This window comes from Heliangelus exortis, chromosome 20 (assembly GCF_036169615.1).
Source record: "Heliangelus exortis chromosome 20, bHelExo1.hap1, whole genome shotgun sequence".
Classification (NCBI taxonomy): domain Eukaryota; kingdom Metazoa; phylum Chordata; class Aves; order Apodiformes; family Trochilidae; genus Heliangelus; species Heliangelus exortis.
In genome coordinates this window covers 8,487,501-8,515,477 of record NC_092441.1, presented here as the reverse complement: position 1 = coordinate 8,515,477, position 27,977 = coordinate 8,487,501, and the positions used below count along the sequence as shown (strand labels likewise).

The 27,977-nt window shown below is 58.4% G+C and overlaps 3 protein-coding genes across 7 annotated transcripts in view; 2 read left to right on the top strand and 1 right to left on the bottom strand.

The window, feature by feature from the left end:
* Nucleotides 1-27,977, bottom strand: part of UBALD2 (UBA like domain containing 2) — a 79,762-nt gene that overhangs the window by 8,057 nt on the left and 43,728 nt on the right.
* On the top strand, nt 64-24,576 carry RNF157 (ring finger protein 157). Of its 5 annotated transcripts, XM_071764359.1 has the most exons (20): nt 118-300; nt 5,269-5,387; nt 9,397-9,485; nt 9,989-10,135; nt 10,605-10,722; nt 10,832-10,898; nt 11,048-11,091; nt 11,473-11,520; nt 11,821-11,892; nt 12,416-12,575; nt 13,218-13,330; nt 13,672-13,910; nt 14,007-14,115; nt 14,318-14,429; nt 14,797-14,993; nt 15,141-15,206; nt 15,528-15,576; nt 17,096-17,206; nt 21,195-21,235; nt 22,068-24,576. In XM_071764359.1, exons 1-19 carry the CDS (start codon nt 213-215, stop codon nt 21,233-21,235), a joined length of 1,989 nt encoding a protein of 662 aa, XP_071620460.1. In that variant the 5' UTR covers nt 118-212; the 3' UTR covers nt 22,068-24,576. The 5 variants fall into 5 exon arrangements, with proteins under 5 accessions (XP_071620464.1, XP_071620460.1, XP_071620461.1 ...); XM_071764363.1 differs by lacking the exon at nt 21,195-21,235 and having other exon boundaries at nt 64-300; nt 22,068-22,252; XM_071764360.1 differs by lacking the exon at nt 21,195-21,235 and having other exon boundaries at nt 123-300; nt 9,424-9,485; nt 22,068-22,252.
* Nucleotides 25,858-27,977, top strand: part of FOXJ1 (forkhead box J1) — a 6,007-nt gene continuing 3,887 nt past the window's right edge. Inside the window, exons 1-2 of the mRNA XM_071764364.1 lie at nt 25,858-25,951; nt 27,270-27,811. Of these exons, the coding sequence (XP_071620465.1) occupies nt 27,329-27,811 (483 nt within the window). The 5' untranslated portion in view covers nt 25,858-25,951; nt 27,270-27,328. The remainder of the gene's footprint in view (nt 25,952-27,269; nt 27,812-27,977) is intronic.

Sequence of the window (27,977 nt, the reverse complement as noted above, 5' to 3'; positions counted from 1 at the left end):
TGGGCGGAACGGGGCGGGGCGGAACGGGGCGGGGGGGTCCGGCCCGGCCCCGCATTGGCGCAGCCCCGGCGCTACCGCGGAGGCGGTGCCGGGCGCGGCGCAAAGCGGAGGATGCTGCGGGCGGGGGCCACCGTCGCCAGCCCCGGTCCCGGTCCCGGTTCCGGGCGGGAGGGCAGCCCCCCACATCCCGCCCGCTGAGCCCCGGCCCGGCCATGGGGGCTCTGACCAGCCGGCAAAACGCAGGGGTGGAGGAAGTGGATATCCCCGCTAATTCCGTCTACAGATACCCCCCTAAATCCGGTGAGTCCGGGGGAGGAGGGGGGAAATTCCCGCGTCCCGGTGCTGGGGGGTTTGCGGGAGGGACGGGGATCGGCCACCGCCTTGCTGTGGTCGGGGTTGCACCTGCACACTGCAAAGCAAACCCTGACCTTATACAGCTGGGAGAGAGCACTCTAAAAATACAGGTGTGGTGATGGGTAACCTGGCTGCGTGCCCCCCGGCAGGGATGGGGACACCTCTAGTCCTCCCCCCATCCGCCCCTTTGCAGCCAAACCCAGCCCCCAACTTGGTTGAGTTGATGCGACTTTAATGATATTATTATTGTTCTTATATTTTTACCCCAGATCTGCGGTGCTGGGGTGGGAAGGTTGGAGCTCTTTTTCTAACCAGACTCCCCGGTGCTGGCTGCTTGGGAAAAAGCTGGGTTTAAATTCCCGGGAGAATGAGGGAGGCTGGGGTGGGAGGGATTGGAGGGGATTCCTCCTTCCCAGGGCCCTGCCCCATAGCAGCACCCCGGCTTCTGCCATGAGGACCCTTCTCCTTCCTCAGCTCCTCGCCCTGCCTCAAGGATCAGCTCTCTCCTGGCCCCATCTCAAACCTTGTGCGTGACCTTGGAAAATCCCTCCCTCCCCCCCATGTCTCGGTTTTCCCTGCTGAGGAAGGGTCGGGCTGAGGAGGTGTCCGGGGGTGAGGGGAACAAGGCAGGGGTCTCAGTGGGGAGAGGTGCTGGAGTCTGGTCCTTGGGTGGGTATCACTTCAGAGCTGCAAAAATGCTGCTGTGGGCAGATGATGGCTGGGAGCACCGTGTGTGCTTGTGGGGAGTGCCCCAGGATCCTTGCAGTGCTGAATATTATTAATAGGTGACTATTTTGGTAGTTAATAGGATAAGGTAGATGCTTGGATCATTAGTGCTGTGACAAATTACTCGCTAATTACCAATAAAGAGCTCCTCAGGAAGAATTGCAGGCAAGACAAATCTTCCTCTTGTTCTGCACAACTCTGTGTGATGTGTTTGGTTTTTTTGTTTGTTTGTGTGGGGTTTGTTTTGTTTTGTTTTGTTTGTTTTTAATTTAATCTAAAACCAATTGCACAGCTGGCTGCCACATCTGGGGTTGGGTGGGTGGGGTGTGTAACCAGGGCGCTCCGGGGTGGAGATTGCTGATCCTCAGTGGATCATCCTCCTGCAGGGCTCTTCCAGCTCCTCCATTTACAGTTTCAAGGCCTTTGTCACCTTGATGCCAGCAGAAGCTGGACTGCCCCAGCAGTGGTTTCTGCAGGGGCTGCAGCGATTCCTGCATGAAGGAATTTTATCTTGGAGCTGAAATATCAGGCATGAAGGAGTGGGGGGTGTGCCAGCCCTATACCCTGCTAGGGGAGGGAGCAAGAGCAGCCAGCTGAGCACTTCCAAACTCATCTCAGCTGTGGAGGACCCCAGGCTGGTGCTTAACTCAGGTTTTTGGGGAAAACTCAGGTGTGCTCAGCTGAACTGGAACCAAGCGAGGTGGGGGGGAAGGTCCTGGTGCTGCCCGGGATCCTCGGGGAGAGGGGCAGGAGGTGCCCAGGTGACACTGCCACCTGCACCGGGACGAGGCCAGGCTGCTGCCCGTGGGAGATTAAGGCTTTTGGTTTGCTTTAATCCGAGAAGGGATTTGCGGAGAGGGAGGCAGGGGAGGAGATGCAGGCAGCGCAGCCGATCCCTCCCTCGCCTCCGATGCTGCCGGGAAAGAGCCGCTGGCTTTGGAAACGGGTTCCTGGGGGGAGCCTCACGGCACCCCGGGGCATTCCCCTCTCACCACGGATGTATTTTTGGCTGCTGCAGCCCATGGGGAAGGAGCAGCCATGCTTTGTCCTGATGAAGCATCTCCCCTTCCCACCCCGGGGTCCTGTCCCAGGCAGGCTGCCAGGGGCATCACTTAAACCAAAATTTGGGATTTACTTCAGTGGCTCTAAGCTCTCCCTGGCAACGGCAATGGGGGGGAGAGAGGGGGAGAGCAAGTGGGGCTGTCAATGGAGCCCACTGCCTGGGATGCTGAAGGGCTTAGTCCCTGGATTTCAGTCCCTGCCCCTGTCTGAGGCTGGCACTGAGCCTCCCAGAGCCAAGTGGATGGGGGGACCGTGAACAGGGCCCTGGCTGGGGGGGGAACCAGGCAGTGACCCCCCCTGGGGTGTCAGGGTGGTGGCACTGCCACGGAGCAAGGACCAGGCTGGGGGCTGCAGTGGGTCAGGGCTGATGCTGCAGCACCATGACCAAGGATTGGCTTTGCCTCGGGCTGCTGCTGGCTCTGGCTGCCCACTTCACGTTGCTGAATTAAAGCAGCTCAGTGTGCCAGCTCAGCGGGTAGCAGTGGGATGCCCCAGGGCAGAAGCACCCAATGCTTTTTCATCCACCACCCAGGAGGTGCCGTGCCCATGGCAGCACCCTGTGCTGGCACCCGCTGCCACGGGGTGCTCCCACACCCTGTGCCAGCACTGTGCCACAGCCACCAGGGTGACAGGCTGGGTGAAACCCAGCATCTCCCTCCCCAGGAGCAGGTGGATGGGCTGAAAATGAGCTTTGCTGTTTTAGCTGCTTTGGAAAGCCAGGCTGTGACCCTGCTGAAACACCCAGGCTCTGGTGTTTGAGAGCCAGAGGCTGCAGCACCAGAGCTGAGGCAGAGCCCAGCAGGGCAGCAGTGGCTCAGGGGATGATGCAGGACGTGCCACCATGTGCCACCATGTGCCACAGCAACAGGCATGGCCACAACACTCACCAGGGGCTGAGCCACGGTGGTTTTGCCCATCTGAGGGCATCTGGACAAGGTGGCATCCCTGAAAAGGGGGCTGACAGCACCATTGGCGTTGGCTGGATGTGTCCCACGTGCTGGGGCAGGGTGTGCAGGACCCAGACAAGAAATTTGGGTTTATTCCTTCTCTCCAACAGCCACTCTGTTCAACCCCTCCTGCAGGCTCCCCAGGCCTATGAAGTTTAAGATCTCATTAAATCCTGGTGCTGTGACCATCCTTGATGGGCTTTCCTTCCTTGCTGGGCAGGTGTTAGTTAAGGATTTATAATTAGCTGATAATAAGGTGACTGTGGCTGGAAAGGTGCTTCTCTTCTCTGCCACGTCTGTGGGGTCACTGCACCAGCAAGGCTGTCACCCTCCTGCCAATGCCCCCCAGGCTCTTCTGATGTCCCCCTGGGCTTTCCTGGTGGTTCCCTGGCAGAGCCAGCATGACTCAAGGCTCTTTCATGGCAAGATTTTTGGAGGATCTTCCTTGTGAGGGAGCATGAGGCCAATGCTGATGCTGCAAAGAGGGAGCAAAAACCCCTGGGCTGTGCATGGGGTGCTCTGGGGGTGCCTGCAGCACCCAAGGGTGTTCCCAGCCCCCTGCAGAGAGGCTGAGTGATGGCAGTGTGGTCTTCACCTGCCCTGCCCAGCCTCCAGGAGCACCCATCACCTGCCAGACCTCAGCTGGGGCCATTGCAGAGTCCCTGGGCTCCTTTTCTCAGTGCTGGGGAAGCTTTCCTGCAAGTTTCTCAGTTGATTTCCACTTCATGTGTTCACCCCATCGTGGTGCCAGGAAAAGCTCCAGGTGGCCCCATTCCCTCCCAGCCCTGCTGCTGCGGGCAGCTCTGAGGGCACTTTGCTCTTAGGTTTGGGTTCTGGGTTTTCTTTTTTTTTTTTTTTTTCACGTGGCTGCCTCCTTTCCTGGGGAGCTTTCTATAAATTATGTACGTGGAAAATGGGACCAGAGAGCAGCAGGCATCAATAATTGATGGGTGATGTTGGGTAATGGGCATGTTGCATCCGGGCATCCCTGTGCCACTGGGACTTCTGGTGAAGCTTCAGGGCCCTGCTTGTCCCTCCTGCCTGGGTGTTAACTCCCCTTTCCTCCTCCCCTGTCAGCTTTGGGCTCAGTTTTGTTTTTTCAACACAGTATTAAGGCCTGATGCTGCCCTTGGCAGTTGCTGCATCTGCTGGAAGGTGACTGCAAGCTCTGACTTGAGGCCTCCCAGGCAGAGCTGCAGCCCAGGCTTGAGATCTTTTGATCTGTGTCCCCCCAAGGGTTTAGGTTGGTTTTTTTTTGGGGGTTTTTTTTTTTGGGGGGGCGTGTCCCCAGGGAGGCTGTGGATGGCTGTGCCCTTGAGTTTTGGTGTTGTTGCAAGCTGGACTCCATCCCTGTGGCTGCTGGGGCACTGTCCTCCCATCCACTGCCTCTCCTGTGTCCTGGTGCACCTTCCCACCCCTCCCCATCCCTGTTTGTTCCCATCTTTCTCTTCCTTTTCCCACCCAACCCTCCTGTCCTGTGCCAGACCCTGTGCCATGATGTGCTTTCCCCAGGCAGCTGCAGCCTGGATCCTTATCCAAGGATTAGCACTTCTCTGCCACCCAGGGATCCATCTCCCCTTCCAGCCCCCACCCCAGGGTTCTGCCATCCCTGCCAGCACCGGGATGTGGCTGAAGGTCGGGGTGACCTTGGGTGGCTGAGGCCAGGCTGGGGCTGGCAGGGATTTCCCAGGCTGGGAAAGGGGAGCAGGGGCTGTGCCAGGGGTGGGATGCAACTGAGACCCTGGAGGGGGTGGGGTGGTAAATCTCTTCCCGTTAAATCCCTCTGGATGGAGCAGCCCCCATTGCCAGGCTCTGCCCTGGGGCTGGACCCCTGCCCCAGCCTGGCCCCAGCCCTCCCCTCCCTGCTCAGGTTTTAGTGGCTGAGGAGGGACAGGGATGGAGGCAGGGACAGGGATGGAGGCAGGGAGAAGGATGGAGGCAGGGAGAAGGGCAGGAGAGGCAGCAGAAGGCAGCCAGGAGAGGTCTTCTTGATGCAGGCAGGGATGCAGCGTGTGAGCTCAGCCCCTACAGCTCCCAGCAAGGTGACCTTGGGGACAAAGCCACCTCTGAGACATCGATTGGGTGGCTCCGTGCTGCTCCATCGCCCGACTGAAGCCCCCTCCTTCTCCTCCCTCCTCCCCCCTCCTGTGCTCAGCCCATCTCTGTCTTTTCTTCCCAGGGAGCTACTTTGCCAACCACTTCATCATGGGCGGAGAGAAGTTCGACTCCACACACCCCGAGGGTTACCTCTTCGGCGAGAACAGTGACCTCAACTTCCTGGGGAACCGGCCCGTGGTGGTGGGCACCCACCCGTGGGGGAGGGGTGGGATTGGGGCCAGGGGGAGGGGTGGCGGGTGTGCCCCTTCCCAAAATGTCGGGGACTGCGTGTGGCACGGGGGTGTGTGCTATGAGGCTGCTGGCTGTCACCCTCCCCCCCCAAAAAAAAAGAGACAGCCAAGCATACCTGGGGTGGCCCGGGTGGATTCTCTGCTGTCTAATCTAAGGCTTGGCCACTGGCTGCAGCCTGCTGCCTCTCCTGGGTCTCCTTTCAGCCACGCACTGGTGAAGAAAAATGGTGAGGGGTAACAGGCTGCTTTAGCCCAGCTTCTGCTTTCTTGCTCCATCTCCAAGAGCTGCTTTTCCTTCTTGCATTTCCCAGCTCAGCCAGGAGCCATCTGGGTGGTGGGCATGCCAGGAGTGGTGCTGGTGTGATGTGGGGTAGAGGAGCTTAGAAAGGAGCAGGAGAAAGCATTCCCCAAGCTGTAGCCAAAAAAAATTTTAAAAAAAGGGGTGTTGTGAGCAGCACCCTGGGATTTCATGGTGCAGGGTGCTGTCAGCTCTGTCTGATCCAGGGGCACAGAGAAACCTGGCTGTGGGGGAGATCCCCAGACCTCACCTTCCTGGGGATGTTTCTTCTGCTCAGTGCCTGTGGGAAGGGAGGAGATGAGAGCAGGGCCTTGGGGTTTTGGCTGTGGGGGTGAATGTCCCCTCTCCTCTGGGTGCAGCTCAGCAGCATTGGCTGGAGAAGGGAGGGGGTGTCAAGTATTAAAAAAACCTTCAAGGTAAGGAATTAAAAGGCAGCAGAGCTTTTCTACTGAGCTGTGATAAACTCGCCTGGTGCTACCACCCAGCTCAAGCTCTGCCCTCTCTGGGCTGGGCTGGTGAAGCTGCTGCCATTCCCATTCCCATTCCCATTTATGTTACCTCCTTCAAATCATCTTCAGCAGCATTTGGGCAGCATGGGCAGCCTGACCCCAGGCTGTGCCAGAGCAGGGATCCCAGCAGAGCCAAGGGCAGGAGCATCCCCCTAAATCTGTGGGCAGTGGGTGGGTGAATCCAGAGCCCTTATCCCCATAATCTGCGTGTCCCCAGAAAATGAAAAGTCAGCACTCAGGTTCTCTCTTGAGCAGCAAGCACTGAGAAATCCTCTTGATTACAGTAAAAGCCTCAAAACTGCCCAGCGAGCAGTTCCCGACTCAGACACCCTGACAGCAGAAGCAGTGGGGAAGGTAAAGGAACAGCCTGGAAACAGCAGAAAAAAATTAATGCTCAATTGGTTTTTTTTATGGCTGAATTACCCACGGCCCTGGGCTGCAGAGCTGTGACCAAGGTCTTGTCTCACTGGGGAGCTGGGGGTGTTTTGGGGCTGGGGTTTTGGGGCAAGCCAGTCCGGGGGCTCAGGAGAGGGTTGGGGGAGGATTTGTGTTGTGTCTGATCCAAATCTGTGTCCAGGCACTGTTTGGGCATCTCTGCTGCCTGCAGGACCTGTTGTGGTGCTTCTTGGATGCAATGCTTCTGTGTGCCTGCTGTGAGAGTCCTGGCTGGACTGGGAATGTTGGAAATAGGCAGTGCCTTTTGGTGGGGGATTTATTTTGGGCTCCTTGGGTGCCAGGAGGTCTTGGAAAAAAATGTGTCCCAAATCCTCTTAGCAGCCCTGCTGCTGGGGTGTGCTGAGCACCCACAGGCTGTGAGGACTCTCCCTTCCTCAGATACGGGATAATCTGGATTTTCCAGCTTGGGACTGGTTTTTAGGGGACTAGGAAGGGTGTTGCAGATTTAGGGAGCTGCCACTGTGCTGAGACACCTCTGCAGGAGCCGAGGAGCTCTTTGTGGCACCCGGGGAGCACAGGGTGTTTGGGGAAGCCAGGAACTGTTGAAACGTGCTGCTGGGTTTCCCTGCCCACGCCAACCAGCCTGGCTCTGCTTGTAGAAAACCCCCAAGAAAGATTTTTGAGTTTGTTTGGGTTTTTTTTTTTATCACTTCAGCAGAAGCCAGTGCAGACCAAATGTTGTTGTAGATGTATAGATGGTGTTTTAAAATGGGTAACGGTTGAGGTTCCCCCCTCCCCCTCCTTTTCCAGCTTGATTTAAAGTGAGGCAAAAAGTCCCTTAACCAGCCCCTTTCTGATGTGCAAATCTGGCTTAGAAAATTTCATTAAAAAAAAAAACCAAAACCCAAAAAAAAAAAAAAAAAAAAAAAAAAGACCAGATGTGGGTGTGAAAGAGCCCAACAGCGGCGGCAAAACAGTTTCTGCAACAAAAAATTTGCCTTCAGCACTTCCCCATCCTGCCCAGCCCAAGAGCCCCGGGGGGCCCGGCTGCCCCTTCCCTCCTCCACTGCCCGCCCCTGGGTGCTGCATGGGGAGGGGTCCCCGCACCCAAGGGTGCTACCCCTGCCGGGGCGAGCTCTGCTCACCGCAGCCTGGTTTGGGTAGGACTCGGGTGGGTGCAAATAAGAGAGTTTGGATTGCAAAATTTGAATAGCAGAGGACGTTTCACGACAGGGTATGGCGTGTCGTGACATGGCTTAGCTCCTTTTCTCACTTGCCTCCCTTCCAGCTGCAAGGGATGGTTCTGCAGGTGCCCCTTTTAGCGCTGGTGATTGGTTAAAAAGCTCATTAGCGGCAGATTAATGACTCAGCCGCCCTGCTCCCCACCCGGAGGGGACAGCAGTTCCAGGGTGGATTTATCTTCAAAGCGCCCTCTGCTCTCTCACCCACCCCGGCTCCAGCCCAGGCTTTCACCCACTTTTGGGTGCCACCCGTTGGACTGGAGCTGAGGGACAGGGGGACACGGGAGGTGGTGGGAGAGCCCAGCACGGGTCCCCAGCGCCATCCATCCTGCTCGGCGGGGCTTTGGGGACAAGGAGGATGCTGATGGCTTTGGGGATGAGGAAGGTGACGGTGGCTTTCCCACGTGAGGGCGCCAGGGACATAGGAAACGGGCACCTGGCTCCCCGCTGGGCATCCCCAAGTGCCATCTGCAGCCCAGGCTTCTCCCCTCGGGGCTGGGGGGCAGGAGGAGTCACTTCACCGTCCCCAAGTCCCTCCCATCCAGGTGCGGGGAGGCACGGGGGGACACAAAGGGACCCAGGCAGCCTGGCTCGGTTCCCTGCTCCCTGTCCCAAGGGCTCCTGTGGCTCCTGTGAGCATCAGCCATCCCCGGTGGTACCTGACACCCTCCTGGCTCGGGCTGTCCCCTGGCACACGGTGACAGCTCGCAGGCTGTAATCCCGCCGTAAGCCTCTGTCTCTCCAACACGTGTCTGTGTCATCCCCAGGGGGGCTGATCCCTTCCTGCAGCTCATCTTACCTGGGAGACGGGGAGGGGGGAGATGGGTCCCATATCCCTTCCCCCGTGCCCTCTGTCTCCCTTGGGTGGCTGCGGCGCCAAGGAGAGGGTGTCCCCCGGATGCCACCGTGTCCTCTCTCCCCAGCGAGCTCTGTAGCCCCCCTGGTGGCTGCATCTGGAGAGGAAGGAGCAGGAAGGACAAGGTCACCTTGGAGGGTGGCTCCACACCTCTCCCTCAGCTGATGCTGCCTGCCGGGTCCTGCCTGGACACCCCAGCAGCTCCGGGCACAAGGGGCTGGTGGAGACCCCACCATCCAAATCCCAGCCATGCTCGAGGGGAAATGGGGACGTTTGTGTTTTCCTGAGGAAGCTCCAGTCTCACCCGGGAGCTCTCTGCTGCATCAGCAGCCTAAAAATACATCAGCAGCTACCAGCTCCTGTGCCCCTGAGTCCCCCCTGCCCTCCAGCCAAAGGGACAAGGGACAGCCCCTCTCTGCATGCCAACCTCTCCACGGGTGAAATTCTCCCCTGTGAAGGATTTTTGGCTTGCTCTTTGTGGAGGGATGTCCCCATCATCACCCTGCCTGGTACCTGAGAGCTAGAGGGACCTGCAGGTGTCCCTCAGCACCCGCCCAGGCTCCCTGTGCTGTATGGGGCTGGGGGACTGGGGACAAAGTCTGCGGCCACTGTCACCCCCTTGTGTGCACCTTCCTTCACTGGTGTCTCTCTCATCCTAGTTCCCTTACGCTGCTCCACCTCCTCAGGAACCCGTGAAGACCCTCAGGAGCTTGATCAACATCCGCAAGGACACCCTGCGCCTCGTCAAGTGAGTCCTGGGGGCACAGGGAGCCGGGGACCCCCTCCCCCAGCCATGAGGCACAGGGAGGGAAGGGTCTTGCTGGATGCTCCCAGGGGATGCTGAGCAGGGGGATGCTCTCAGTTTGGCACAGCAGGATGGAGGGGGACACAAACATGCCTTTTCCCCTCTGGCAGGGGTGAAGTCCCTGCCTGCCTGCGGGTTCTGGCTGCGTGGTGGGATTAAAGGAGCTTAGTGCTGCCTTTGAAGTGCTTTGATTTTTCCTTCCTCCTCCGCTTTCCAAAGCCTTTGTTGGAGGGAGGCTGGGGATTGCGACAGGGGTGGGAGATTTGGGATTATGGCTGAAATCTGCCTGCAGGGCTTCTCAGGCTGCAGGGCTTGACCTTGGGCGTGCCAGGCCCTCCTGGTGTGCCTCAGTTTCTCCTGATGGAAGAAGGAATAGCCTTGTGCCAGGGGATCCATCCTGAGGCATCCCCGAGGATGCTCCTCTCCCAACCCCCTGTGCTCCCCAGGTGCTCAGAGGAAGTGAAGACCCCAGGGGAAGAAGTCAGCAAAGCCAAGGTGCACTACAACGTGGAGTTCACCTTCGACACGGACGCCCGGGTGGCCATAACCATCTACTACCAGGCGAGCGAGGAGTTTCACAATGGGGTGGTGAGGTGAGGAGCTCCAGCCTGGTCTGTGTCACTTGAAGCCTGATGTGTCCCCCGGCCAGGGTGTAGGGCTCTGCTGATGGATGTGGAACCTCCCCTCCCGGGAGCATCTCCCCTCCTTGGACCAGGAGGCAGCTGCTGGTGGTACTGAGGATGGAGGGGAGTTCCTTGCTACCCTGGGTGCCACCACCAAGTCCCTGCAAGTCCCCACCCCCATCCCACCCCCATCCCACCCCCATCCCACCCCCATCCCACCCCATCCCATCCCACTCCCTCTTTTTACCTCCATGTCAGAGCTGAGACCAGGACAAACCATTGCCCCTCCTGGTCCCCACCAGCTTGGATGCAGAGTTGTCCCTGTCCCATGTTGGCTTCCCTGGGGTTGTTCTAACCCCCCCTCCCACCTTCTCAGCATCCTGGGGACACCAGGAAGAGTGGATGGAATCCCTGACTCTCTTCTTTCCCCACAATACAGCTACATCCCCAGGGACAACAGCCTGCAGTCTGAGACTGTGCACTACAAGCGGGGGGTGTGCCAGCAGTTCTGTGTCCCCTCCCACACCGTGGACCCCTCTGAGTGGAGCGAGGAGGAGGTGGGTCCCAGCAGGCTGTGGCACGGGCCACAGGGTTGGATAGGTTTATGGGAATGGGGTGAAGCCTCCATTGCTGCTCCACCTCACCAAAGCTCTTGTGTCTCTCCAGCTGGGCTTCGACCTGGACCGGGAGGTGTATCCCATGGTGGTGCAGGCGGTGGTGGATGAAGGAGAGGGTGAGGAAGGGGCTCTCTTGATGGGTTGGGCTTTCCCAGTTCCTGGCACCATGATGCCAGCCCTTGTACCAACTGGGCAGAGCCTCCTGCTTCTCCTTGCTGCCACCACGGTGCTCCCTAAGCTCTGTGTGTCCCTTTGTGTCTTGCAGAGCACATTGGGCACTGCCATGTGCTGCTGGCCACCTTTGAGAAGGTAAGTGCCCACCTGGGGCTGTCATCCCTCCTGCCCCCTCTCCCACAGGGTGTAAGAGCCTGGAGAAGCCCCGTGGGGCTCAGGACAGTGCTGCTGGGATGGGGCTATTTTGGGTCTGCTCCAGAAATTCTAGGAATATCCTCCAAATCCTTGACTTTAAGCACCCGCTTTTGAGGCATTTCACCTCAACTTCATCTTTCTCACCCCACTAAGTCTCCAGCCCTGCAGTGTGTGACATCTCACACCTGCCTGGTGTTGGGGTGTTAGGAACAAACAGAACTGCTGCAAAATGGGCTGGTTGGGAGCAAGGTCACAGGGTGTGTGAACATGGGATGGGGGTGCTCAACCTTGGCACCCACCTTTGTGCTCTCCTCCCTCCAGCACAGCGATGGCACCTTCTGTGTGAAGCCCCTCAAGCAGAAGCAAGTGGTGAGTGTCTGGGTGTCCCCAAGCTGGTGGCAGCTGCCACCCTGCACATCCCTGGGCAGAGAAAGTGGGGAGGAAGGCAGTGAGGGGCTTTTTGGGGAGTTGCAAACCCTCATGCAGGCAGCAGCCTGCCCCTGCCCTGCTCCTGAATCCCAGCTCGGTGAGGGCAATTTCAAGTGTATTGATGCAGAGAAACTGCAGACATTGGGGCAAGGAGGAGTGGCCCAAGGAGGGGGACTGGAGCTGTGGCAGCTGTGAGAGGGATGTGTCTCTTTTTTTCACCCTTTAACCCTGGGGTTGCAGGTGGATGGTGTGAGCTACCTTCTGCAGGAGATCTATGGCATCGAGAACAAGTACAACACTCAGGATGCCAAGGTATGTGCCTGCATCCCACAGGATGTCTCTCATCACCTAACATGGGTCTGGCCACTAAAACATGCTCTGGGCAAGAGTTTGCAGCATGACACCGAGCTGCCAGGGACATGCAGGTGTTTTGAGGACATTTTGTGTTGTCATCGCAGCTGCTGGAGGCAGAAAGTTAAAGGATGGAGCTTTTTCCCCCCATCCTGTGTTGTCCTTTGATAGGGTGGTGGATGGATTTTGCTGGCTTAGGAGAGGACCATGGTGCTTGAGGTGTGAGGCATATCTCTACCTCTGGTGTAAAAGCTGGGGAGAAGGATGGCTCCCTGATGCCTCTGGCCCCAGCTCCCAGCCTGTGGGAGGGATGAGGTCCTAGGGTCGTATTTCACGAACAGGCAGCCCAGAGACACAGGTGGGACCCCCCAGCCAGCTCCTGGGGCACCCAGCTGGGTGTATTTTAGGGCATCCCCCCTCACCACCCCCACGCAGGCTGTGGGGACCCCGAGGCTGAGCGGTTCCTGTCTCTCTCGGGGGGCAGGTGGCCGAGGACGAGGTGAGCGACAACAGCGCCGAGTGCGTCGTCTGCCTCTCGGATGTCCGGGACACCCTGATCCTGCCCTGCCGACACCTCTGCCTCTGCAACACCTGCGCTGACACCCTGCGCTACCAGGCCAACAACTGCCCCATCTGCAGGCTGCGTAAGGGCTGGCAGGGGGCTGGGACCTCGGGGAGGGGACTGGGACCTCAGGGAGGGGGTCTGGGACCTCGGGGAGGGGGTCTGGGACCTCGGGGAGGGGTCTGGGACCTCAGGGAGGGGGTCTGGGACCTCGGGGAGGGGTCTGGCTTCTCACAAAGGGATCTGGCATCTCGGGGAGGGGTCTGGGACCTCGAGGAGGGGTCTGGGACCTCGGGGAGGGGGTCTGGCATCTCGGGGAGGGGGTCTGGGACCTCGGGGAGGTGTCTGGCACCTCGGGGAGGGGGTCTGGGACCTCAGCGAGGGGGTCTGGGACCTCGGGGAGGGGTCTGGCTTCTCATAAAGGGATCTGGCATCTCGGGGAGGGGTCTGGCACCTCAGGGAGGGGTCTGGCATCTCACAAAGGGATCTGGCATCTCACAAAGGGATCTGGCATCTCAGAGAGGGGGTCTGGCACCTCAGGGAGGGGTCTGGCATTTCCCATCCTTGTGTCTTTGGGTCCCACCATCCCCACATGCAGTGATGCTGTGCAAGGCAAGGATGGCCCTCCTGAGAAATGGGGTGACATTTTGGAAGGGGGGAGGCTTGTGTGTGTCTCCTTTCAGCACCCCATTTTTCTCTCTGCCCTTCACCCCTGCTGCTGCAGCTTTCCGGGCCTTGCTTCAAATCCGAGCCATGAGGAAAAAGCTGGGACCCCTCTCACCCACCAGCTTCAACCCCATCATTGCCTCACAGACCTCTGACTCCGAGGAGCACTCGGTCAGTGCCCATCTGAACCCAAACCACCCAGGGGGCTGTGGGACCCCAGCCTCCTCCACCCTACTGGGGCCCCTTTGGGGGTGCACTTGCCTCCAGGGCCAGGGTTTGTTTATTTAACCCAAGCTTGCAAAAAAAAAAAGGGCTTTTGGTTTGGAAAGACCAAAACACAAAAGGGCTTTGGGTGGAAAGACGGTGAATTTGGGGCTTTCATTTGTGCACAGGGTTTGTCTGTTCTTTGGGTTTCAGCTTCTCCCTGGTGCATCCTGATCATGCTGGGAGCAGGGGGGGGGCAGCAAAACAGCCCAGGGGGGACCCTCAACTTTTTTCCCCCCTCTCTTCAGTCCTCAGAGAACATCCCCCCAGGCTATGAGGTGGTGTCACTGCTGGAGGCCCTCAATGGGCCACTGACACCTTCACCAGCCACCCTGCCACTTCGGGCACTGGGGACCCCCCCGGGTGCAGGGACCCTGCCCTCCTATGGCACTGAGGGGCCCCTGCCCCCCCTGAGGGGGCTCTCGCCCCTCGAGCGGCTCCCAGACTGTGGCCCCCCGGGGTTCAAGCTGAAGAAGAGCATCTCCAAGTGAGTACTGGGGTGGGAGCAGGGGTCTGGGGGTGCTCAGGGGGTCTGGGGGCTGTGAGTGGGTTTGAAGCCCTCCGCTTTGTCCCATCTGGGCAGGTCCATCTCGCAGAACTCCTCCATCCTGCCCGAAGAGGAGGATGAGAAGTCGTGCACAGAGTCAGAGCTGAGGGTCCCCAGGAGGAGATCCCCTGCCCGGCACCAGGAGGTGAGCACTCTCCAAAATGTGCTGGTGATGAGCTGAGGCACTTGGGGGGTGGAAAGTTTTGGGAGGGGGAGCTCGGGACCAGAGGGTCTGGCTGGGGTTTGCCCCTCCTGGCTCTTCTTCCATTCATAAGGATACCTGGGGTACATGGATCCATCCCTGCTGAATATCCCCCAACCTCTCCTCCCCACGGGCTTTTTTCCAGGAGTGTGGTGCAACACCAGAGAGTGAAAACCTCACTCTGTCCTCCTCAGGAGCCATTGACCAGTCCTCGTGCACCGGGACCCCCCTCTCCTCCACCATCTCATCCCCAGAAGGTACAGCACAACAGGGCTGGCAGGTGCTGCCGAGGCAGGAGAAGGACATTGTGGTCCTGGGTCTGTCCTGCTGTGGGGGGGGGGATGCAGAGTGGGTTTGCATGGCCCCTTCCTACCCTGCTGCAGACGTTGCATGAAACCCTGGGGTGTCACCTCTGCTTTGTCACCCGTAGTCCTGGAGATGGGGGGCATGGGGACACTGATCACCTCTACTTCAACACTCCATAGACTCAAAGATGGGGGGCTGTGAGCCTTGGGGACCCCTCATTAACCCTCTTATCAATTAATTAGCTGATGCTTGTGCCCCAGCTTGTCCGGGTGGGCTGGGGGGGTCCAGTGGCCCCACTCAGCCCTTGCTCTCCCCCAGAGCCTGTCAGCAGCAGCCTGGCTCAGTCCGTCATGTCCATGGCCTCCTCCCAGAGTCAGCACTCTCAGCTCAGCACCGACACAGTGTCCTCCATGTCTGGCTCCTACATTGCTCCTGGCACAGAGGAAGAGGAGGAGGAGGAAGGGGACATGGTCCCTTCGCACGCAGCCGCCAGTGCCACAGCCTCTGATGGAGAGGTAAGGGGGGACAGCTGATGGTGCCCATCATCCCTGGGTTCAAGAGTTTCCCTATGGGATGTGACTTCTCCAAACCCACCAGCACAAGACTACTTTTTTCATTTTTTTTTTTTTTTTCCTTCCTTCTTTCCCATCTTCTTCCCTCAGTCAACACCTGTGGAGTCCCCAGATCTAAACTTTGTCAGCATCTCGGCTGAGGAACGTGATGCTGAGGTAACCACAACCACCCCGTGCAGGGCTGGCAGCCGTGGTGCCACCCGGCATGCCATGGGGACCCTGGTTGTGCCCAGCTCCAGATGCCACAGAAGGGAAAGCTGGGCGGGTGGCACCCAGGGCTGGGCTGGAAAGGGGCTGCACACACATCCACATCCCTGGGGATGGATGGGGCTGTTCCCTGTCCAGGAGCATTTTCCCGGTCCATGGAAACCCCCAGGGCCAGGGATGTTCACCCAAAGGGACATGGGGACAGCCCTCAGCGTGGTGCTGGGATGCCATGGGGCTGCTGACACTCTCTGCCTCTCACCTGTGCTGCAGGGAAATGATGTGCTGGAGGATGAGGAGGCCTCTCCCACGCAGGAAGACGGTAAAAGGCCCCGGGTTGTTGTTGTCCCCTTGCTTTCAGTTTGCTGTCACCAGTGGGCAGCCGAGCGAGTGGCAGATTCCGTGCTGTCCCCAGCTCCCCTGCCTGCTGGATGCCCTCGGGGAGAGCCCTGGGTGACTCTGTGGACACTGGGGCTGGGAAAGCATCTGGCAGGGTGGGGGGGCTGCCCAGCAGTGGTGGGGTGGAAACCCACTGGCCCACGGGGACCCCAGAGAGTGAGGTATGGGGCATGGAGCAGGTGACAGCGGGCATGAGGGATCCAATGGCGTTTCCAATGGGCCATGTGGGAAAGAGGCTTTTCTGTGGTTTTTCCCTCACCAGGAAGGTCTCTCCTCACATCTCTGACAGTCTTCCCCTTGGAGACCCTCGTCTGGGCTGGTTCCCATAGGAAGGGGCTGCAAAGCTGTTCCCTTCGGGGTGCTTTCCTGATTTTTCTTGGTCTCAGATGTGCTTTTGTGACCAACGCAGGTGCATTGAGGGCTCCTCTTGCTTCCTCCCTTGCCCTTAAATAGCCAGGGAAAGATGTGGTGACCACTGTCCCACCAGCTAGCAACCGCCTTGGATTTCTTCTGGGCAATAGGGAGGTCCCCAGAACACCCCCTCCCCCATCTGCAAGGCTCTGGTTAGGAAAAATTTGCCAAAACTGTTCCCCCATCCAACCCGGACACTGAGCCAAGCTGGAAAGCAGGAATACCCATCCTCAAAATGTGGCCTCTGCCCTGTGGGGAGACTGTTGCTGATGGGGCCACTCAAATAGGACAACTGGGGAGCAGCCAGGGGCTGTGGTGGATATACATGGGTATCCCAACAACTCTGGGAGCAGGATGGACTTTCTCCCTAGGGCACTATCCTGCGCCCATTCTCAGCAGGGCTGCTGGCTTATCTTGGGACATTCCTCCTGAGGTCTGGTCGCCTGCATCTGATGGATGCAGGTAGGAACCTGGGAGCTGATCTCTTGCACAGGTGATGCTAAGAAGCAGAGTTACCTCCCTCAGTCCTGAAAGCCTCCACCCCCCCCTGCAAAGCTTGGCTACAGCTTCTCTTGCCCCACGCATCCAGTTGCTGCCTCCTCCCGGCATCCCCGCGGCTCTGCACGCGCCGACGGTGCCGGAGAGGCTCCGGCCAGAGGTGATGGGTGCCACCGTGGCCCAGCTCTGCCATCTGAGGACTGCTCAGCCACGCTGGGGGAAAGGTTTGGTTGAACCCCAGGCAGGTGTTGAGGGAGCAGGTTCCCATCTGCCGGTGCCCATCGCCGCTGTTTTGCTGCCCTCCGGCGTGGCCGGTGCGAGGAAAGGAGCAGCTCAGCCCGTGCCCAGGTGTTATTGTCCACTCCCGTCTAGACGCATCATTTTTATCTTTTTGTTTTGTTTTGTTTTGTTTTCTTTTGAAAGAGGGTGGGGACTGGAGGAGAAGACCCAGCAATCCCACACCCCACGGCTAAAAAGGCAACGGCAAAGCCCGGTGCCGGGCCGCGGCGTTAACTGCCCTAACTCCCTTCCAGGCCCGAGGACAGGCGGGTTCCTCGGTCTGAGGTGTGACAATAACAATGACTTGGGCATCGCACACGTGAGAGCGCTGGACAATAAGCTGTGCTCTGAGGCCTGCTTACCTGGTGAGTGGCCGTCTGCTGAACATGAACTTGGGGTTGGGGGGGGACGATTTCCCTCTTCCCTGCATCACCCTTCGCATCCATCCCTTCTCTCCCCTTCCCATCCCCACCATCACCCCCCCTCCCCATCCCCACCAGGTTGTCCTCGCTGTACCCCACGACCCATCCCACTGTGGGGCTGAGCACCAGGCACGTCACCACCCAGCAGCTGCAGGTCAGGGGGAGCTGTGTCCCCTCTGGGATGTCCCCAGGGGTGTCACACACTTGTTTTTGTCTCTTGGCCAGGGGGCTGCTGGCACTGGCCCCCTCCCCGTGAAGGTGGTTGTGTGACACAAGGGCAGCCTGGTCCGGACTCGGGGTGGGTGCAGCAGTGTTTTGGGTTGGGATGTGAGCTGCAGTCCAGCCTTGCTACAAGGGCTGCCTGTCTCCCCCTCCTCTTCCTCCGTGGCCAGGGAGAGGGGCACATCAAGCTGAATTGTCCTTCTGCCCTTAAGTTCATTCCTCTTTTCCATACCTTCGTGCTTTCTCTCCCACCCTCCTTCCACTTTCCTTGTTTCCCCCCTCCTTCTCTCCATCCCTTTTTTCTCTTCTTTCTCCCCCCCAGGCTCCTCCATCCACGTGAAAGTTCATGTTCACTCTGTGCCAACACGGTTTTCTCAACCCATGCCTGTGTCCCCTTCCTGCCTAGACTTGCCAAAAGGTGACAAATGTATTGGTGACCTTAGGTCCCTGTGTGGTCTAAGGGGACAGTGGGCTGTGGGAACCCTGCTCAGTGTTGCAGGCTCCTCTCCGTCAGCCCAGGGTGTGGAAAAAACTCAGATGAAGCCCTCTGAGGGTCCAGGTCTGTGACAATACATTTGTGTTCAAGCTGAAAGCAACTCTGCCCCTGGCTTTCCCCTTTGGCTAAATTTGTGGCAGGTCCCAGACCCACAATGGGTGCTGGAGAATCAGGAGGGTGGGTGAAACCAGCCCAGCCTCTCCAGGAGGTGAAAATCCTTTCTCCCCACCTTCTCCTCTGGGAAAGCTTTCTTTCCCACTGCCTTGCTTGTTCCTGGTGGTTTCTGTGCTGAAGAAACACTACAGAGGCTCTTGGGGAGGAACAGGTGCCTGCCACAAATGTCCCATGTTCCTTCCATCACCCTCTGGCAGCAGCTGGCTGAGCTCCACCAGCCTGGAGGGACTGGGGAGGGGGCAGGAGCATCTCAGCAGCCCCTTTTTTTATGCTGGGGCTCCTGGCAAAGCATCCCCTCGTCCTGACACCTGACAAAGCAACCCATTCCCAAATCTCCCTTGGTTCTGCCAGGGGGATGATGAGAAAGAGAGGGGGGGCTTTGCAGCCCAAATGGCCCCAGCACAGGGCCAAAATTTTGCTCTGCTGCAAGCCCTGAGATGGCTTCACCCCTATCTCTTGGGTTGGGGTGCAGAATATGGCCCCTGAGCTGAGCTCAGCCAAGGATTGGCTTCCATCCTTTGGCCACCACCTCACTCTGGTGACTGGACTGCTTGGAGCCCTCGGCAGGGACCCGCATGAGAGGGGTGATCCTGGGTGATCCTGAGTGATCCTGGGTGATCTGGGGTGATCAGGCCTTGGCATTGGCTGGAAAGAGCCTGAGGGCTGCTGCTCATGGTGGGGCCAGGGCAGAGGAGGTGCAGAGCAGGGGTTTGGGGGCTGCCCACTGTCCCCTGGGGATGGTGGAGAGGTCAGAGGGAATAATTCCAGGGATGCAGAGCTTTGCCCTGGAAGGGCTGAAGGAGGATTGCCCTGGGGTGTCCTGGGAAGAGCTGGAAGGGTGGGATGAAGGGGAGCAGCTGCCCCTGGGGCAGTAAGGGCCGTGGCTCATTTCCTGGTTGCAATCAGCGTTCTGCAACGTTGGTTTTGTCTGTTAAGGCAGCTCGTTCCTTCCCCAGCCCCATCTGCTCCCCCTGTCAGCAGCCACCTGACTCGAGTGGTTGGTGATGGAGACAATTTGAGGCAGGTTTAATGGTGGTGGTGATGGTTTGCAAAGGCAGGGTGGGTTTGCAGGCACTGAAAAAGCATTTTTTTTTTTGGCAGAGGTTTCTTGCAGAGGTTTGGATGTAACCACATCCATGGAGCCAGCAAGAACAAGGCAGACTATTGTTTTGGGGAGACATGGTGTTTTACTGAAAGAAAATCATTTTGACCAGAGAAAATAATCATCACAATAATAGTAATATTATTATTAATAGTATTCCTCCTTCAAGTCTCTTCTTGGGAGGTTTTGCCATGCTCAGACCCATGATTTTTGCTCCCTTTGTAATGGATGAAGACATGGGATGTGGTTCCTCAAAGTGGAGAGGTTTGCTCATCCCCAGCACTGTTGTGAAATCTCTGCAGATTTCAGTCTGGTGGGAAAGGGCTTTGGTAGGAGGTGCAAGGCCAGATCCTGGGGATTTTAGGACACAAGACTCAAAAACCCTACAAACCCATGTCTTTGAGTGGATCCCACAGAGCCCTGGGGTGTGCAGGTTGCAAGGGCTGTTCCCATGGCCTGAAGCATCATCTGGGCTCAGCCACAGCCTCTGCCAGGGAAAGGGTGATGTTGGAAAAAGAAACTGGGGAAGGGATTTGCTGGAAAGGTGGGGAGGAACTGGTGCTTTGGAGGCAGCAGAAGACCTGAAATCCCCTGAGGGTTTTTGCTGGTTTAAACCCTCAGAGGATCTGAGTGTAAGTGATATCACAGCAGGCCAGGAGAGCTGCTTGGGTTTCACTGTGATGCTTCCTGGGAGCTGCTCTGCACAGGGCAGGTCTGATGGGACATGGGGGGATCCCCCTCCTACAGCTCAGGGGGAGAAGAGGTGGGTGGGCATGGGGCTGGGTCCTTGCTGTGGGAACGGACCGTGTCCTGCTGCCTCTGTCCCCTTTCTTGGCAAAGGTGCCCTGAGCTGAGCTGGGTCTCTGCCCCAGAGCCCTGCAGTGTCTGACACCATATCAAGCTCTGAATGGGATTTCAGTGTGTGTGTGTAGTGTGTGTGTGTGTGTAGTGTGTGTGTGTGTGTAGTGTGTGTGTGTGTAGTGTGTGTGTGTGTGTGTGTGTGTGTGTGTGTAGTGTGTGTGTGTGTGTAGTGTGTGTGTGTGTTTGTGTGTGTGTAGTGCGTGGGGGGTGTGTGTGTGTGTGTGTGTGTGTAGTGTGTGTGTGTGTAGTGTGTGTGGGGGGGTGTGTGTAGTGTGTGTGTGTGTAGTGTGTGTGTGTGTAGTGTGTGTGTGTGTGTAGTGTGTGTGTGTGTGTAGTGTGTGTGTGTGTGTGTGTATGTGCTGTCCTGTTTAATTCTCCATTCCCTCTGGGATCTGCAGACCTAACGTGCCTCACTCTCCAGTCTGAGCTCGCCATGAAAAGCCAGTGGGAATGGCAGCTCTCACCTCCCATAAATCAGCAGACAGTGGGGTTTTGTAGCTCCCTCTCTGAGGAGGCCTCAGCACCTGCCCCTGACCTTGGGGTGCCCTTGCATGGCCCCCACCCCTGGCTTGGAGCTGCTCCCACTCATGAGCATGGGGCTTAACCTTGCTGGTGGGAGCAGCCACCCTGTTTTAGGGGTGCAGTCACCCTGTTTTAGGGGTGCACACCCTGAGGGTTGTTCCTGAGGGCACGACCCTGATCGTTTGGGTGCTGGTGGGCACCCCATGAGGAGAGCAGGCAGGTCCCAAGCTCTGCCTGTTGCTCTGCCCCAGCTGGGGGGGTGCTGCCTGAGCCAGGACCCCGCAGCTGGGGAGGAAGTGTGTGTAGACCCAGCTCCCCCATACCACAAGCATGCCTACCCCTTAATTCCCCACAGCACAAAACCCTGGGGGGACACCATGCATGCCAGCCCCTTCACACTCTGCCTGTCACTGGCAGCTCCCTGGCCTGGCCCCAGAGCCATTGGCAGGTGGTGAGCCCCCCGGTCCCCCCGTTTTCTCTCTCGTGTGCATGTCCCCTGTGCCACCTCTGCTCCCTCCTTCACCATGTGCCTTCTGGTCTCTCCTGCCACGCAGCCGCCGTGCCGGACTCCTGCCCCATTAACATTGAGGAATAGGTATGAGACCCCCAGAGCCTGCACCCACCTCGCTCCCCGGCACCCAGGGTGGGGGTTGGCATCGCTGGGGGTCCTCTCGCTGTCCTGGCCAGGGTGACATCCCTTAGTGCATGATCTGTAGCCCCTGCAGGGCATCCACATCTGCCCTCTGAACAGGCACAGGGGGGGAGAGCAGAGGCAGCCCCCTTCCCTTTGGGTTATTGAACCCAGCTGCAGTGGTTCCTGTTTGTCCCTCGGCATTCCCAAGAAACCAGGGGTGTCAGGGGCTCCCCTGGACCTGAGAGGTAAGTGCAGGCACGTGCCAGCCCTCGCTGCAGCCAAAACCCAGAGGGGCTGTGGGGAGGTGGATGTTACATGGAGAGACTGGAATTTCACACAGCTCCGTGGAGCAGGTCGGGGAGCTTTGGGAGCATGAGCTTCATGGGCTGCCTACACCTCCACCTCCACCTCCACCTGGATGGGTCCAGGAGGCAGGGATGAGCCCTGCTGGGTGCTATGGCATGGCAGTGCAGGGCTCTGGTGGGGACAGAGGTGGCATGCAGGCAGGCAAGGGGAGTGCTGGCGTTTTTGTTCCTGTTTCCTATCCCTGCTGAAGCCCCTGGGTACCCCTGTCCCCAGGCTGGGGCAGCTGGAGCAGTGGAGTGGGTTGCTGCATGTGGAGGCTGAGCCAAAACCTGAGCAGGAATTTGGGCTTTCCAAAAGTCCCAAGCAAAAGCACTGCATCCCCTTGCATGGAGAGCTCGGCTCACTTGGGGGGTATTGGGGTGCAGCTTTGGGTGCGTGACCCTAAGCCAACCCCTACAGCCCCTCACCCCCTCTTTTCTTCCCCCAGACCTCGAGGCAGCCAACAACAACGTGCAGCTCCTGTGGCAGGCACCCCGGCCCTGATGTCCCCCTGGCACCCAAGACCCAGAGCAGGCAGCGGCCACCCTGCCCTGTGAGGGCTCAGCCTTGGTGGGGACACACACCCCCTGCCCACCCGGAGGGACCCTGGTGTCTGAGCACCACAGACATTGCCACCTCCATCCCTTGGCTGCCACGGGACTGATTTTGGAAAGAAAAGATGGTAACCTTGACTTTTCCTCCCCAACACCCCTCTGCAGAGGGAGAGGGGGGCAAGAGCCACATCACTTTAGAGCTCCCCCTCAGCCACTTCCTATCCCCCAGCCCTGATGGGGACAGCCTGGGGTCCCCTCGTGCCCCTGCCTGTCTCACACACCTGGACTCCTCTCCTCCAGCACGTGGAGCAGCACCCAGTGGGATGGGATGGGGTCACCCCACAAAGGGGGTCCTGGGCCATGGCCAGAGGGGGGCAATGGGAAGAGGGTGCCCAGGGGTGCAGGTTAAGGATGAGTGTTGTCATTGGCATCCTTGGTGCATGAGCTGGTGACCTTTGTGGGGGGCTGGTCCCCCCCAGGTTTGCTGGAATCTGCCCCTGCAGTGCTGTGGGATGTCCCCATTAGTGGGGTCCCCCACTGGCAGTGATGGTGCCCACCCCCAGCTCCCCCTCCATCTGCTCTCCTGGGCAGTATGTGGCATCTTGGGCAGGGGCCTGCAAGGTTGCTTTTCCCCATGGGATGGGGTAGGGGGGCAGGGGTGGGCAGGGGACCTGCTGTGTCCTCCCCTGAGTCACCAGTCCCAGAGACATCACTGATCTAACCTCACTGTCTTCCATCCTCCTGCAAGCTCGGGACTTGGGGCTGTGCCCTCTCACTGGAGCAAGTGCCAAAAGTGTCACCCCCCCCCATCCCACCAGTCCTGCCCTCCTGCACTTTGTAGCAGGGGGTGGATGAGGGTGTGGGAGCTGCCCCCACCCCTCCATCCCCACTCCTTCATCCCCATCCCTCTGTCCTCTGCTCTTGAGCCGGTGCTGGGCTGACAGCACAAGTGGGTTTCACTCCAGGGGACAGGAATGCAGGGACATGGATGGGCTAGGAACACAGCCACAGGCCTCAAGGGCCCCGTGGGGCCATTGGCAGAGGCCAGGTGCCACTCCAGAGAGCATCAGGGACAGTCAGAAGCCATTGTGAGGAGCATCAGACCCAGCACCCCAGTCTAGCAAGCTCTGGAGCTGTTTGGGCCAGCCTGGGGTAAGAGGCTGAATTCACTACTTTTCCCCCACTCGGTTTTCTCAGCAGCATGGGCTGGAGGAGACCCCCCCCCTTCCTGACACAGACACCTCCTCCTTGCAGGAGAAAAACATGTTTCAGAGCTATTTTAGGGTAGACACGTTCATGCAGTGAAAGCAACGTCCCACAGTGGCTGTGGGGTGGTTGTGGGGTCCCCACTGCCAATCCCTGCAGCAGAGCACAGGCTGTGCTGGTGGCTGTGACTCCTAAGGGAGCCCTTTTTGGGGCTAGGGCTGTTTTCTCCACCTGGTTGACAGTCAGGGCCATGGTAGCTGCTCATTCTGTGGGTCCTGCCAGTGGCAGGTTTGGTGTTTGCCACCTCACTGCTCCCTCTTCCAGGCTCCCCCCACCCCCCCGTGTCTCACATCAGCCCAACAGCTCCCAGATCTCTCCCTGGGAAGCTGGGGCTGGGCATCTGACAGGAGGTGACATCTCCAAACTGCCATCCCACAGGATGGGAACTGCCAACAGCAAAGGGCTGCATTGGCAGCAGGGGACAAGCCTTGGTCCCTGCCCAGGGATGTGGTGCCATGGTGGGGCTACCCACAGGTTTGGGTGTCCTGGCCCAGAGGAACCAGTAGCACCGTGCTGGGCACAGGGAGAGCTTTGGGGGTTCACTGTCGTGCTGAGCTGAGAAAAACAGGTCTAAGCCCCCTTGCCACGCAGTTTCAGAGGGGACAATGAGAGCTCTCCAGGCACCATGGAATAGGGCTGCATCAGTGCTTGTGGCTGCCAGCAAGTCAGGGCAGAAAAAGCAGATCCTTGCTCAGGAGAGTGTTCCAGCTGCCCTAAGCTGTGTCCCCAAGGTGCACTCAGGGGGTGGCTCTGTGCAGATGCTGGCTGCTCACTCAGAGGGGCTGCAGCTCCCAGTGAGTGCGTGGGGATGGAGAGGAGCTGGGAGGAGGCTGGGAGTGAGCAGTGTGCTGTGAGAAAAGGAATGAGCAACCTCTGCCATAGCACGGGAGAAATCAGAGTTTTGCATGGGTGACACAAGCACCATCCTCAGCCACCCAGAAGTGACAAGGGGTGGGCAGATGCTGGCAGCATGAGGTGGAAGGTAATGGCCTCTTGTCTCCTGGGGCAGCCCTTTGTTCCAGTGACCCACCCGTCAGGGATTTAAGGAAGGAAACCAGATTGCTGCTTCTGACTTTGCTTTGAGCATGTTTTGGATTTTAAAAGTATGTTTAATAAAGGGTATCTTATGTCAACAAAGCATCCAGAGTCACAGCGTGGTTACAAGGTGAGGGCAGTCAGGGCCTTGGGAGCTGGGTGGGTGGGGACTCATTTTGGCTGGGAGCACCCACCCATCACCCAGACACCCTCCCAAAACCAGCCCAGCTACTACAGATCTCTTAAAACACTTTGCACAGTCCCTTCCAACTCACATTATCATCCTAAATGCTGCCTCCTCCAAGGCCTGCCAGGAAGGAGAAGGTGCAAATGCAAACAAAACCTCTGCAGGAAGAGCCTGGTCTGAATTAATGGCATCTCCCCAGCACAACCAAGTAGGTATCACAAGTTCTGTGGTCCCTGGTGCTGCTGGGATGAATGAGGAGGTTTCCTGGAGGGCAAGAAGAAGAGTGCTAAGGAGCTGGCTGCCCAGCAGGAAAAATCCTTCCAGTGCTGGAGAAGAAAACTCATGCTGAGAGCTGATGCAGGTCTTGGAGGTAGTAGAAAATATTCAAACGAGAGCTTTGAAGGCTGAAGTGGAGCAGTGTTCCATGTGAACAGCAGTTGAACATGGGTCAGTCAGTCCTAAGTGACAGGTGAAAGTGAGGGGGGTTGTAGGTGGGACTTGTAATTTGGTTTTAAAGAAGGGGGCTGATGCACAGTGGGGAGCAGCACTTTGCTGCTGCAGAGGAAAGGCCCATGGATGGCCAGATGCTGTGAAGGGAGGGGATAGGGATGGAAGAAGAAGCCTGAAGTGCTTTTTAATCTGGGGGGGGGGATCTGCCACCTCCCCTTGAGCTTTGCCCTCAGCGCTGCGGGCTCCTCAGGCGTCAGACCCAGGACAGGGGACAGAGGTAGGAGGACACGGGCTGGGGTGGCCGCTGTGCCAAGCCGGCGGTGAGGTGGGACACAGGGTTTGGGGCTGGGGAGGGCTGGATTTGGCACCCCTGGGTACCAAAACCCTTGCCCCCCGCAGGCTCCCCGTCCCGGGGCTGTCCCCGCATGGCCACGTCTCCGCTAAACCGGCCGGTACGCGCCGGGTCGCCATGGCGACGCGCGGACCAATGGGAGGGCTGGAAGCTGTGTACAGGGCGGAGCGTCGCCAGGGCAACGCGCGAAGCCTTTCGGAGCAGCTACTTAACGGCAGCCCCTGGGTGGCTGCAAATCACGGCTGCTCGGCCAGCAGGGCCTGGCACGGCGCGGGGGTAGCCCTCACCCTTCGGGGAGATCACACTCACCCCCTCCGACCTCCCCCGGCTCGAAGTTTTGGGGCTTTTGAGTTGTTTTGTTTTTTTTCCCAATTGTTTTTTTTACTTCCTTCCCCCTCCCTCCTCCTGTTTTTCCAGAAGCTTCTTGCCCTCTTGTGAGCTTTGTGGGGGGCGACTTCGTGAAAGTTGGGGGACGTCGCCGGGACGGGGTAAGGGGCGGCGGCGGCGGCGGCGGGGGGCGGCAGCAGCGGGGGGCTCGAAGGGGAGGGCGGTGGGACGGGTCTGCCGAGGGCTCAGCTGAGCAGCTCGGGAGAAGCCGGCAGTCAGGGGAGGTAGGTTTGCGCAGGTGGGGGGTTATTCTTACGTTTAGTTTTATTTCTAGCCCCCCTGACAGCCCCCCCACTCTCCGCCCACCGTAACGAACGTTTCCGGGATTTCCCTCACTCCCAGCGCAGGAGTTTGCAGGGGCTGAGCGCTAACACTGGGGATCGAGCGTCTGGACAACCTGTCGCTCTCCTTAGCTTTCTTTTGGGGGAAGAAAAAGGCTTTTTTTTTGCAGGTGCGGGGCAGGTGGTTCCGTCCTGCCTCTCACTTCCCGCCCGCCCCGCGCGGCCCCGTTCACCGGCGGCAGTTGAGCCCCGCATCGTTCGAGCGGCGAATCCCCCCCCAGTACCGGCCCCCGCGCAGCCGCTGCCGCATCTCCGCACCCCGGGAGAGCTGCGGGTTGCTCTCTCCTCGCCCCAAACCCAACGGGTTTGAGGTTTAGAGTCCAGAACCGCATCACCCCAACCCCGAGATAACCGAGGACTGCACCCACCGTCTGCTCTGAGTGAGGGTGGGCTCGGGGTGGGTCGGCACACGCACACACACGCACACACACTCACACACACGCACACACACTCACAGACACTCCGGCTGTTTCAGGGTGAAGGGGGAGCGGGCAGCGGGGGGGGAAAGGATTTGAGAGATTTTGTTGAGATGTTGGATCCTGAGATTTTGTCCTGCTAGCGGCCGTTGGGAGAACCAACTTCCCTTTGTGGGACGGCAGGGCTGGATTTCGGTTGTTTAAGGGGTGTTTTTTTGGTTTTTTGGGTTTTTTTTTTTTTTGTTTGGCTCGTTAGGTTGCATTTTTTTTTCTTATTTTTGTTCTTATTTTTTCTTGCTATTTGGCTTTTTTCCTCGTTTGTTTGGTTTTTTTTTTTTTTTTGTTTTGCATTTTTTTCTTTTGTTTTGTTTTGTTTGTTGGCCTTTTTGTGGGTTGGTTTGGTTTTGGTTTGTTTTTTTTTTTTAAATTCCTTTCTCCAGCCCAAGGCTTGCTGGGCAGCGCTGGCCACCGAGGGCTGGGAGACATCGGGCACAGGAATTGAGGGAATTTCTCCCAGGTTCAGGGCTGCTCGAGGGGGCAGCACTATGGCTGTGGTGTGCAGCATCCAGGGGATGGGTCTCACCCAGCAGCACCCAGGAACTGCAGCACCTCGGGGCTGTGCCTCGGGGAGCCTCAACCCCCTCTCCCTGTTGGCGTTGCAGGATCTGCCCCGTCCCCTCCATCACCTTCCTGTGCACCACTTGAAGGCAAGAGCTGAGGAATGGCTGATTGGGTGCTGAAGGACAAAGGGAAGGGCAGCACAAAGCCCTCAACCAACCTGGATGACAGCCTGACCAGCCTCATGTGGCTGAAGGACTTCTCGGTCAGGGACACCAACATGGCCAAGCCCCCCTGGATCTCTGGCAGCCCAGATCCCCTCGACTGTCAAATGATCCCCAGCTTTGCTGCCCCCTGCTCACCCCTGGCTGCAGACCCAGCCTGCATGGGTATGCCCCACACTCCCTGCAAGCCCATCTCCTCCTCCACCTCGAGGACAGCACATCACACCGTGCCCATGTACCCTCAGCTGGCAGAGGACATCGACTACAAGACCAACCCGCACATCAAGCCACCCTACTCCTATGCCACCCTCATCTGCATGGCAATGGAAGCCAGTGAGAAGCCCAAAATCACACTCTCTGCCATCTACAAGTGGATCACGGACAACTTCTGCTACTTCCGACACGCCGATCCCACCTGGCAGGTAGGGGATTTGGAGACTTTGTCCAAAATCTCAATTATGGGGCCATTTTGGAAGCAGGAAGCTGCCTGTTGGGTTGCTGGTCCCTGCAACTCCTCTGGGTTCCAAGGAGTCTCTGTCCCCAGCTCCGTCTTCATAAAATCATAGAATCATCTTGGTTGGAAAAGAC

Coding starts and splice junctions, on each gene's coding strand:
- RNF157 (XM_071764363.1), top strand. CDS start 213: ATGGGGGCTCTGACCAGCCGGCAAAACGCAGGGGTGGAGGAAGTGGAT. Junction 11,092..11,472: donor TGCTGGCCACCTTTGAGAAG/GTAAGTGCCCAC, acceptor TCCTCCCTCCAG/CACAGCGATGGCACCTTCTG. Junction 14,994..15,140: donor CCACAGCCTCTGATGGAGAG/GTAAGGGGGGAC, acceptor TTCTTCCCTCAG/TCAACACCTGTGGAGTCCCC.